At 40.2% G+C, this 12,293-nt stretch overlaps 1 protein-coding gene across 3 annotated transcripts in view; it reads right to left on the bottom strand.

Annotated features, from left to right (window-relative positions):
- The window catches only part of MNAT1 (MNAT1 component of CDK activating kinase), a 129,924-nt gene that overhangs the window by 109,411 nt on the left and 8,220 nt on the right, over positions 1-12,293 (bottom strand). For 2 of the 3 annotated variants that reach the window (XR_014269296.1, XM_082484887.1), the window contains exons 2-3: positions 5,638-5,703; positions 4,233-4,288 (exon numbers count right to left, since the gene is read on the bottom strand). The exons of the other annotated variant lie outside the window; for it this stretch is intronic. Coding sequence is in view for 1 of the 2 variants with exons in the window: in XM_082484887.1 (XP_082341013.1) it covers positions 4,233-4,288; positions 5,638-5,703 (122 nt within the window). In the remaining variant the exon portion in view is untranslated. The remainder of the gene's footprint in view (positions 1-4,232; positions 4,289-5,637; positions 5,704-12,293) is intronic. 3 annotated transcript variants of the gene reach the window in all.

Here is a 12,293-nt window from a genome sequence, read left to right as displayed (position 1 = left end):
AACATGTCAAAATGTGAATATGTTCAGGTCCTTTTTACTATGAAAAAAAATCCAGCCTAATCCTTCAGGCAGCTACGACTGGAGAGGCGAGCTGGCTTCTCATCCCTCTGGGAATAGAGGTCTCAAGAAAGGAGGGGAAACAAAACCTCAACATTTGGTGGGCTTCAAGGAGGTCTTGGATTCAGCTCCGTGTACTTATTTGAACAGTCCCACAGGTATCACCAGTAAACAAAAACTCTGTTCATTGCTGTTTGCAAGATCAGCCCCATCAAGACAATGGCCCACTAGAAGCAAACAAACAAAAAACCACTACACTGAAAGGAGAAAAAAATCAAAAGACAGATCCAGACACCTGAGAAAACGCTTATAACAGGTATTGGATAATTCCCATATAACTGGAGTTTTTGTTTTCCCTAGCAACACTGTCTGGATCTAGGACTGCCCAACGTTCCCCTCTGCGAGCAGCCCTAGCAGCAAGGCCATACTTACACCAAATACTGCGGAAAACTCCTCAGGAACTACTTTTCACTTGTTCTCTGCTACAGACAAATACCCTCAAGTCTTTGTTCAAAAACAAAGACTGTAAAGGAATAATAGATTAAAGGGAAACTTGAACACTCTTTCAATAAAATGAGAGCCTAAATTTGACATAAAACTCAGCACAAGACTACAACTCTGCTCTATTCCACTCAGCAACACAAGCAAGGATTTTCCCACCACTAAACCAAAAAGTTATCTTTCTCCTGTTCTGCAAGAATGACTTGTCAACCACCAAATTCACATATAGCAGAAAAATGAGAACTGCATTGCCCAAAAGACTGGTCCAAGACACAGAGCCTTTCATTCCCTGTTCTGAAGTCAAAAGTGTACACATTTGGGCAAAGTACCAAAAATACAAAGACACTCACTCTTGGTTGTCCTTCCTGAAGATCACCCTGCTGTAAAGGTCACACAGCAGAAACACTTCCTCCGTATTTCATAGGCTGCTGATGCCACCTGGGGAAAATGCGTCAAGCCAATCACTCCCAGAGCATTAAGGAAAACCGGTTACAAGACAAAAGCCTTCCTCAACTTTGAGGAGTGTTTACAAAAGTGATGAATGCCAGAGTGTGTCCTAGCATGCCAGCTTGTAAATAAGTCAAGCACCTGGCCCTCAGCACAAAAGGCTGACTCACCTGTACAGCATCTATTATCCTTCGAAAAGACCCCAAGTTTATCACTCTGGGGACACAAAGTGCTTTCAGAAGGCTAATGAGAGCATGACTTTCTCATCCTTCTCTCCACCTGCACACACTGCAGATCAAAGTTGTGGGATGGCTTCCCAAACCAGGGGACAAAGATGACTTGCATACACGCTATCACTTTCCGATACTGCCCAAACACCCCCTGACACCAGCCAGCACGAAGCGTAAGAGCCACAAATACAATCACTGATTGCTTAAACCTACGCTCAATGAAGCTCTAACATCAATGTAACTCCCCATCCCATCATGGGGCTCCACTGAAAAATAACACACAAATCTGAGCAGGCACTTTCGCAGGAGACTATCAACTAAGGCAGGAGGAAATCATGCTTTTCTTGTTCCCACTATATCCTCACCTCCCCTGCTCAAGTTTGTTTGCTTTTTAGACTACAGCTAATTCAAGGATTGTTCCTTTGCCTGCACAGAACTATGAGAGAAGAGAAAAAGCAGCTTGGTGATGACAGTTGTGATGCATCAAATATCAAACTTGCTTCATCGTCATTCCCACTACAATCCAAACAGATTTTTCTTTGTATTATCTTCACTTTCATTTATTTAGAGAAAAAAAAAAAAACATGCAAAATGAAAGCCATTGCTCTTACAAGTATCACATTGGGCAGTGATCATCCTTCTGAGTAGGATCTCACACCAGCTTTTCATTCACACCGATGACAATGCTAGAAGGCCACTGTAAACCAAATCCCACTGCCCAAGCTTTGAAAGGACTACAAAAAGATGTGAATAAGAAATCTGAAAACACTCCCCACTTCAAGGGGAAAGTTATATCCTCCCCAGCATAGCTTTTTTTCAAATTGCAACACTTCCAGTAATCCACAAATGATCCTTTTATTCTCAAGAACATAAACTTCACATAACATGAAGAGACAGTTCTTTGCAATTTGCTTAAGCTAAATCCAAATCCAAGCTATACGGTGTTTGAGCAAAAGAAAAACAGATCCTCTGCATGCTCAGGCTGTCAACTAAAACAAACATATTAACTCCCACAGTATGTATTGGGGAAATTGTGTGGGATCATGCAAGATCAAAGTTTTTTTCTGCATGGCTGCCACACACCTACGTGACCGCTTTATGCTGTAAGAATGCTACCAAGACAGCCGCTCTCCTGGCACAGAGCTGAAGATATCAACAAAGAAGCATACAAGCACCTAATACAGACATTTATTTATTTATTTTTACTGGCATCACATATGGCTACTGCAAGTGCAAGGTAGAGTCTACTCCTACAGTATCTTATCCTTCTTTTATAAGTGGGCTGCCATAGTTTCCTACCTTACATTCAAGTTTCCTACCCTACATTCAAGTCCTAGTGCTTGTACAACAGCACACGTGCCCAGGAACAGTACAAGGAGCTAATTCAGCCGATAACTAGTCTAAAATCATAAAATGGATCACCTCCCTGAACTGGCTCACTGTTCAGGGCCAAAAAAAACCAGGCAGGAACACAAGGATGGGACAGGCATGTGACACAGGGAACATTTGGAGATCAGTTAGCTGGAGTGATCATGAAAACTCAAGTGGAAATCAACAGACACATTGGTGGTAATTTTTTATTTTTTTTTTTAACCACACCACTGCTCATCTTTATTTCCTGTCACCTTTATACATAAAAGGCAAGACCAGTGATGTCTCAGTGATGTCTGATGTCTTCATGTACAAAGCATAAACCTATTTTACACCATCAAGGCCAGTCACAAAGCTCTTATTTGCTAGAAGCAGAGTGCAGGAAGTCATAAGATTTTGAGCACAAGCAATAACAAAACCTTTGAAAGGGCAGGATCACAGGTGCTTGACAAAGTGCAACCCTTCTGTTCATGATTCAGCTTAAAAATGCATAGACAAAACCTGCACCTGAAGGGGAATAGCTTCCACAGTGTCTCAGAAAATACACAGGGGACCCAAAGAAAAGACACACACAGGGGGCAGTTACACAACAGGTTTTCTCTGGTGGCAAAACAGGCCTTGCCGCTGCATATCCTCATCTCGTCCCTGTACCTCCACTGGCATGGCAGTTCACTGCCCCTCAGATGTGCCAATATAACCACGTGTGAGGTGGGGCAATAAAGCATAACAGAAAAATTAATTAAGGGGGGGGGGGGGGAGGAACAAAGCAAAAAAACACCATGCCCCTAATAATCCCACTCCTTTTGAAACTCTACTGTTTGTTTGGTTTTTTATACCCAGTTTCCTTTCCCCCAGGACCAAAACTCCAGTTTTAATCTTGCTCAGTATCACTGAGATGATTCAGCGGATTACCTGCCCAAACACTAGGTTGTACAAATGGCCAGTTTTCTATGTGCTCCAGGTTGTAACATTAAAAAAAAACTCAAAAAATTCCAAAACTATACTGCAGAGCAAAGCTGAAGTACAATTACCTTAACTAATCCAAACACCCTTTTCTGGAATGCCCAACAGCTATTCATAGGATTGGCTCAGTTCAAGTTTAACGCTTTTCGCTACAAGGCTCTCAAAAGACTGTTACTGCTTGCTGTGGAAGCAGGTTGTGTGTTTGAAGATGAAGAGTAGATGGGAAAGAAGTTTTAACATCCCCCTTATAGCACACTTCGAAATTATGACATCCCTGTAAAATCATGATGATTTTTCTCATCAGTAAGATAAAGGTAGCAATGTTTTTATATCACAGGAGAAATACATAGGCATAAAAAGGTTTTTTACAGAGAGACACTGAGCAGTACAGAAAAGGAAGAAATCAATGATCTTCTTATTCATTACATTTTCTGGACATTATCAAGCATATAAGTAATGAAAATACTTTCTGAATATGGTACAAAACAGGTCCTACAAGATGAAAAATAGCATTCTACATCAGTAATAGTACGCTACCATATACACACAGGAACCAAGCTAAGACTGAACAAAGAATCTTTTTTTCAGCATTTATCTAACTTCTGGGTGCTAAACTCCAACACAAAGCTCAGAATGTAGCCTTTATGTGCAATTTATACATACCTCAAAAGACTCCAGGTAAAAATACTCGAATCATCTTTAAAGACTCTGGAAAAAATCTGCAGAAATTAGGAAAGGAAAGGAAAGGAAACAGTTTTATTAAAGTTCCTCCACACTTGCACAAAAATCCTGTTGTCTCATCATGAAACGAAGTTGGACTGACGTATTTATTACAATCCCTAATAGAAAGCTGACCTAGTCAAAAGAGGTCAATGCTTAAGACCAGCAAGTAAAATATTCGATGTTACTCTGAAGAAGATGAGGGACAGACATTTAAAAAGTTTGAACTGGTAATACTTAAAGAAAAAAACAAATCAAAACACAAAACTCCACACCACTCCCTCATCTCAACTACCTTCAGCTTCCTACTGTAAATAGTCCAAGCCAAATATGCGAAGTGACTGCATTAGGACAAACTCCAAATCTACTGCTATCAACTCATCTTAAGTAAACTGTTTGTCTGTGTTAAGTAAACTATTTGACAGAAAAACCACTGTCAGAAAAACTGGTGTACGTTTTTTAGAAGTGAAAATAAATAGCATGATTTTGATCCTGAAAATAATCGTCACATAAGGATTCTCATAGTTTCTGTGTGCTACTTGCATGAGTGAGGCTATGCTGGCATTCAAGCACCTGATGAAATGAGCTAGTCTTTTGAAACAAGTCGTGTTAACGCTGTTCTTTCATTTGTTCCGCTGTTGTACTGCTCTGCATCCAAAATGGCTAGGAAACAAGAATTTTAAATTAGAAATTTGTACTTTTTAATTAGCCATCATAAATTCAGTAAATACAGAAGTCAATACACAGTGGAAGTGTCTGTCACTGATATGTATCTGCCATTGCCCAGCATGAAATGCCTAGAATAGACTAGTACAGCAAATTAATTCACTTTCCTACTTCAGATGTCAGATTTATTTGCCAACAATATATCTTTTCTAGTAAGGGAAGAGTTTCTGGAAGTCTTAAAACTCAGGTAAGGAAGAACTCAGAAGGTAAAAAAGCGGTGTTCTTGCAGGGACACGCACTAGGGGCTGGGGAATCATCAGGACCAGGGATTACAACCCAGCCGGCTGCAGGGACTGCAAACTGCACTGCATTTGTTACAGCTTCCCCTGGGCAAGGGCTCAAATCACAGCAGGAGAGCTGACTGAGGAGACAAAAGGCAGATCACTTCTGCCCCATCCTAGCTGGCTACCTAGGACGCTCTCACTGACTCCCCGAAAACCTGTGCCAGTGGCACTCTTGAGGGCTGCACACTGGCAGCTCCGAGGACACGGGCTCCAGCGCTGCACCTCCCAAGAGCTGCCAGTCCGATAACTTCTCTTGGTCTGCTCCAAGAGGAGACTGTGAAGGTCAAGTGTTAAGTGTTGCTAAAGATTGAATAAAATTCTGGGACTGCTACACATACCTGAAACAGTAAGAATATCCACTTAGTGTGCTCAGCATATAGTGTCCTGTTCCATTCGTGAGGCTGCTAAAAAGTCAGTAAGAAGTTGGATTAAAAAAAATACGTGGGAAAACATCCTCATTAGCCCCGCTAGTATAACACACCAAGTAAATTAACACAAGAAAATAAGAACAGTCAAAGGCAATCAGGATATTAGCATGTGCCATGAAAGTGTAGCTTTCTCTTGGTACTATATTAAGATTTCCTTTTAAAAAACTTCTTAGTAGATGAAATAGAAAATTGCATACTGCCAAGAAAGGGGGTGGCAAAAATACCATTCTCTACATAGCCTTTTGTATAATTACAAAGGCAATACTATGTGTAGTAGAGAATGTTTCTGGTTACTAAAGTTTGTTTCTATACTCAATGGCATCACATTATATATGGCCTTTTTCTGCAATTAACTTCCAAAACACAGATTAAATATTAATGGATAAATGTCAATTATGATTATGAGAAACAAAAAAGGACCATAAATTAACACAGATGAACAATAAAGTATTTTCACATGATCAAAACAATGTTTTAGTGTTAATGTTTTCTTATTCTAATTGAAACTGTAATTATGTACTCATAGGTGGTGTTACTGCATAAAATTTGGCAAACAATATCTTTCCAGCATTACAATTCACTCCTAGTAAGGAGGAGCAAAACAAGCCTTGCTGCTTCTTCCAGCCAAGCCTAGCAGTGCAACATTATTTGATGCTTCACAGAAATCTTCAGTTTGAGACTGTCCAGAGTGAAGTAGGATATTTTCAGTTATTCCTAGACTATTTCCATCTTCTGTAATTAATTATACACAATCCTGCATTTTGTTCAGTATTACCAGCTCTCCCACACACCCCAAATACTTTCCCACTATTGTACTTTTTAACTAAGGAACTAACCTTAGGCTTGCTAAGAATGAAAAAAAAAAAAAAAACCACACACGAAACCATGCAACAGAAATACTCAAATATGACACTCGGACAACAACCTCGTTGCTTTAATCACAGAATCATCAGAGTTGGAAGGGACCTCTAGAGATCATCTAGTCCAACTCCCCTGCTAAAGCAGGATTGCCTAGAGCACATTACTCAGGACTGCGAGTAATTGCAGTCATTGCTTCTGTTTCCTGAGGCTGATCTTCATGGAAAAAAAAAAAAAAAAGTCTGAGACGAAACATTTTTAACAAACTAAGAAATGCAGTCAAAAGACGATTTAAATAGAAGCTGCTTGATGCTTAGATGTACAACTCTGCCCGTGCTTCACCACACTGGTCATCAATGACTACTTTACGAATTGTAAACGACATGGGACACACTGTTCACAAACAAATCAGATTTATGGTTATATTCAGTTGTTCCTGTTACCTGAAATTAGAATCAGAAGCTCATTAAATATGAATATGTTTCAGAGAATGTAGAAGTGCAGCATTATATTGAAGAAAGCTTCATTAAATTTTCAATGATATAGCTGCTTCTATATTTGTGAAGGAAGGACACAGAGTAGAAAGAGGTAAGTTGGGGTAATTCTCCTTCAGCCAACTTTGCATCTTTTTACTATCCCTAAAAACTATCCCTAAAAAAAAATATGGATTTTAAACCAAAATGTTGGACTCATTAGGTGTAAGAGAAAGTGACTGTAGTCTGCTATATTCAATGAATGATTACTTTCAGATCACCATTTGTCTTGTATATGTTTGCCAATTATAGAACTGATGCTCAAGAAGAGATGAATTAGTAGAAAGCTAGAAATCAGGTTCAAATGATCAAGCTCATATAAAACACAGATTCTGTACGGGTTCCAGACTGACTTAATAGCACAGTCATCTTTTGAAAATACTCACTTAAAAAGATGTAATAAGAGTATTGGAAATGGAAGTCTTACCTAGCAAACAATAAGACATAATTTCTTATGCAATTTTGTATCTATCAAAGCCATGCATTAATATAGCCTTAATTTTACTGCAAAGACTGAAACCAAGAAAAAGACCTGTGACCAAAAACAAACTAGAACCAAGCTCACTATTCAACTAGATTTCTAGTATTATCGGCAAGTCAGCCAATTAAAATCTCCATATGTAAAACATCCATAACCAAGTTACATGAAAGAACACAGAATCAAAAATGCAGAAGTGAAAATTCAAGTGGTCTGATCCCTCTTGTGGTCATGCACTACGATATAAATTTATTATATCGCCACAGTACATTAGCTCAGTTTCCTTTGGAAAACAGGCTTATGCAATCAGGCTGTTACTCAGCTCCTCCCCATCCGCTCCCCTCGATATCCATTGCCTTACGTCAACCACGTCAGGCAGCAGGGTAGAGGCCTCAATGTCATGCTATGCCTCTAACAAGCCTGCACAATATATGGCCCAGGCTTCACGTGTTTTCCTTACGGTTAATGTGCATGGCCTGCCAGGAATCAAGATGTAGGGTTGCTCTTTCCAACTTGTTGGGACTGCTACCTCTTTCAGACCTCTGGATAGGCAATGCCCAGCGAACACACATGCAGACAATGCCGGTTTGTCCTCAGACCTTGTTTATTCTACCCTGTTCAAATCTTGCTTCAACACGTTTACTTTTTTCCCCCTCCAGTTTTCTTTGGCATGCATAGTCAGCATTAAATAACTGACCTTCTCAAAACCACCATGAGGTAGTATTATCCCCACATTACCAGATAAGGAAATTAAGCCACTATAATTAATGCTTGAAGCATGCCCAAATTTCACATTCCTGATTTGAGAGTGATTAGCATTAGCGCTATGCAGGATTTCCTCTGCTCAAAGCACAGCTCCTGGGGAACGCGGGAGCAGTTGCACACAGCCTGCACTTCTGCGGGGAAGTCCGATGGGTGCAGTGGGAGCCCCTGTGAAACGCTGGGCTCCAGGAACTTGGCCAACTCCACCCCATGGCTCTGCAAAGTAACTCAAACACCCCGGATGCTGCTCCAGCCAAACAAGGGAAAGCGAAATATGAGAGTACCAAGTCCTTCCGCATCCTCTCTTCTTTTCCTGACCAAGACTTTGGGATCCAGGCACAGACTCCTTGCCGAGCTAATTTCAACTTAGATACCTACACCCCTTCACCACACACACAAGCACACACACACAGACGCTCGCGATCCTCACCTCTGATCTTCCCATAGCCACCGGCTCCCCATGCATTCACCCTCCTAGAATCTCATGTCTTCCTCCATGGCTCTTGAGCTCCAGTTTTTCCTCAGTCTTCCCAGATAGTCCTAAATGTTTCTTTAACCCAGCCATCACTCCTTCTCTCAAGTCCTCACGTAGTCATACCCCTTTCTCCAAGCAAGTCCCCCTCATGACCTTTGCCATTTCATTTACTGCCACACAGTAAGACTGGGAGTCCACCTCCCCTTTCGACTCCACGACAGCATTTCAGTTTCCCCAGAGCCACAAGATGTTTCACAGTCACACGTTCCTTGCAAAACAGAAGGCTTCTTTCCAAAATGTCAGTTGGCAGCAAAGGTTCCCACACAAACCCATGCAATTCAAGTTCCCTAACCTCATCCCAAGGAACAAATCTCCAAGGGGGGCTGTTTCACTCATACATCACTGAGATGCTGCCCACGTGAAGACATCTAACTCTGGCCACATATGCCGTTCCATCCTGTATTACCTTTCCCCAAAACTAAGCAGATAGCATAACAATCTAAATTTTTAGAAAATTTTTAGGCCAGGTTTTGTTGCAAGACTGGAAAAAGAGAGGTTCAAACAAATACAGTAATTCTAGACTATGCTCAACAGACAAGTATTTCTCCAGCTCCTAAATTCCTCCAACCCTGCCCAGCTGAAAATGTTCACAGCAACATCACATCATCCTGGCATTGCCCTCAGTCCTGTTAGCCTCCCTCTGTCCCTTTACAGAATACAATCATATCCCAAAACTAAAGATAACTTTTCATTTTTTTTCCTGGAACAAGGGGATCTTGGGGATTTAAAGGCAGCCTCCCACTCCAGTTCACAGCACATCAGTCACAGGTTTATCAAACTACACAACTGCCACCAACAGTCCTTCCTGATGCCATACAGGGTGTGTAAAGACTATTTTTTTGGTCTTAAGCCTGCAGACAGCTACTCCCCGAAGAACTTGAACTCCTCTATTTACACAAGGCTACTTGTATACTCACACTAAAGATTATCTAGTAATTAGTTACACCTACAGATTGTTCAGCTCCTGATCCCCATGATTTTTTTTTTTTTTCCCCCCAGAAAACACACTACACATTGCAAGCAAGGATGACAAAGACATTTAGCATTTGTCTGCCTGTACTTGTCTGGGACCAGAAGTCTTCCTTCTTCACCCCAGCTCTGCCGGCAGCTCTTGCAATACATCTAACTCCAGTGCCAAACTTTCCTGCCCAATTAAGACCTAACACTTCCCATTCTGGCTCAGCAGTCTGAAAGGTGTCAACATCAGCCAAACCACTCCCTTGCCTTTTGCTGTCTAGGAACATCAGGCCTTCCTTTCCATCGTGGCAGAGAGATTCACAGCCTGGCCACATTGCTCGGCACTAATAAAAACTGGGGAACAGAACATTCTTAGGGCTTGGAAACATTTACCTTAACATTGCGTCAAAGAAAAAAAAAAAAACAAACACACAAACACACTGTTCCTCACTCTGCTCCATCACACTATTTCCTAATTCTCAGCAGAACCACTTATCTTCCTCTGTAATGTTAAAGTTGTCATACTCCCATTAAGCCCAGGATTATCCAAATGCTTAGACACAGAATTTTACCTTCGTGCCAATCATTGAGGCAGGACTGTGGGAACAGCTAAAAACATTATCTACATGTTTCCTAATTCAGAGCCAAAATGTTTATCAGACCAGATGACTCGCTCATTGTTCCTCTGTGTCAGAGGCATCTTGTTCTCTCTTCTCTGAACTTACCTGCATTCCACACAAAAAAGCCTGCAAGAGTTTCCTAATACATTCTCTCCCCTCATATACAACAGAAGACCTTAGAATATAATTTTCAGAGTATCAAAAAATGTTCTTAGCTATGACAATTAAAGTCTAATTTTGTCATATGTAGCAGCAGTTTTTGCTAAGTTCTTCTCTCAGATCTTGTCTTGTCAAATATAATTCTCGCAAAACATTTTTCAAAAAAGAAACACCAAGTACATGCCATGACAAAATTCAGTTCACTCTTAGGACTAATATTTATGATTTTTATTACAGCCAGCGTGACCGTTCTGTGAAGAAACATCCACTGTTTCCTGTACATTATTAAACCAAAGAGAGAACCAGCAACATGAAACTTAAGCATCTACAAAGCAGCTCAGCACCCTGCCTGTCCCGTATCCTGTTAATATCAAGGAAGATTTTTTTATTTCTTAATTTTCTAATCAGATCTGAACACTAGAGTACTCAATTTAACTTCCAAAGTGCTGACCGAGCTTTTCTTCAAACTTCACTTTCAGTTGTCCTGGGGAAAAAAAAAAAAAAAACAAAAAACACCAACCAAAACAAAAACAAAAACCAAAGCCCCAAACAAAGACAACACACAAACGCAACTTCTGAGTACTTCAAGAGGGCACTTTCAGATCTGCTCTGCAGAGAATTTACAGTTACTGAGACATGCTTTTTAAAACAACTCAGGAATATGTTTGCTTAATTTCATAAATATTAAACCTATGCATATCACTTATTAGCACTTGGGGAGCTAATGCAACCACATAGAAACAAATCAAATGTCCTTCTTTCTCAGAAACCCACAGAATTATTAGCTTGAATTATAATGCAGTAGATGCAATTAAAAAATGCTTAATATCAAATTCTTTAAAAGGTCAGAAGCACTTACTTTAACCATAGAGATTTACCACACCTGTGCTGGACCGTTACCATACTGAACATTTACCATGGTAAATATTTACCCAACAAAAAGGGTAAACCCCTCAAGCTGGGCCCAAACCCATTAGCCATTTTCAGGATCCCAGACTGCAGATTTAGCCAGACAATTTCCAGAACCAAGGAAAAAGAATTTACTTTTCAATTGACTGACTGGAGATCCAGGTTATAAACAATAGCTTTCCTTTTGCCAAGGTTACATCTCCGAGCAGAACCACAAATTCGATTTCTGAAAAGTACTTAGAAGGAACAAAGAGAAGAGTTCTGCAAGCTTTGCTAAGAGGAAAAAAAGTATTACTAAGCAGTCATGCCAACTGATAGCTCAACAGAGAAAAGAGACAATTTTCTTAATGTCAGTTTTAAAACAAAAGAATGATATAACTGAAGTGTTAACACCACTGCACCAGAAGTATTAAGACCATGACGCAGAGCCAAATTTAAGAGCAAATATTCATTGTCAAAACTAGATGGCAGAAGGAAATAACCTCTTGGGTATTTCAGCAATGATTTCATCACCCCCTATGACTAACACGGAGAGACTTTGGAAGAGTAATGGGATGGAACAGAGTCCAAAGAGCATCTAATTCCAATTAATAAAAACACGACTAATTCCAAAAAGACAAAGAAGAAAGATGACCTAGATTTTTATTCCCTAAGAAGTCAAGAAAAAGCTTTCTTTCTGAGGGAACACACCCCACTTTAAAATAAAAAAAAAAAAAAGGTAATTTAGTAATTTTGCTGCTTCTTTTGAGGATGCA

This window comes from Vanellus vanellus (genome assembly GCF_965231255.1).
Source record: "Vanellus vanellus genome assembly, chromosome: 6".
NCBI lineage: Eukaryota > Metazoa > Chordata > Aves > Charadriiformes > Charadriidae > Vanellus > Vanellus vanellus.
The sequence above is the reverse complement of the archived record's forward strand: the minus strand, read 5'-3'. Positions and strand labels throughout refer to the sequence as shown.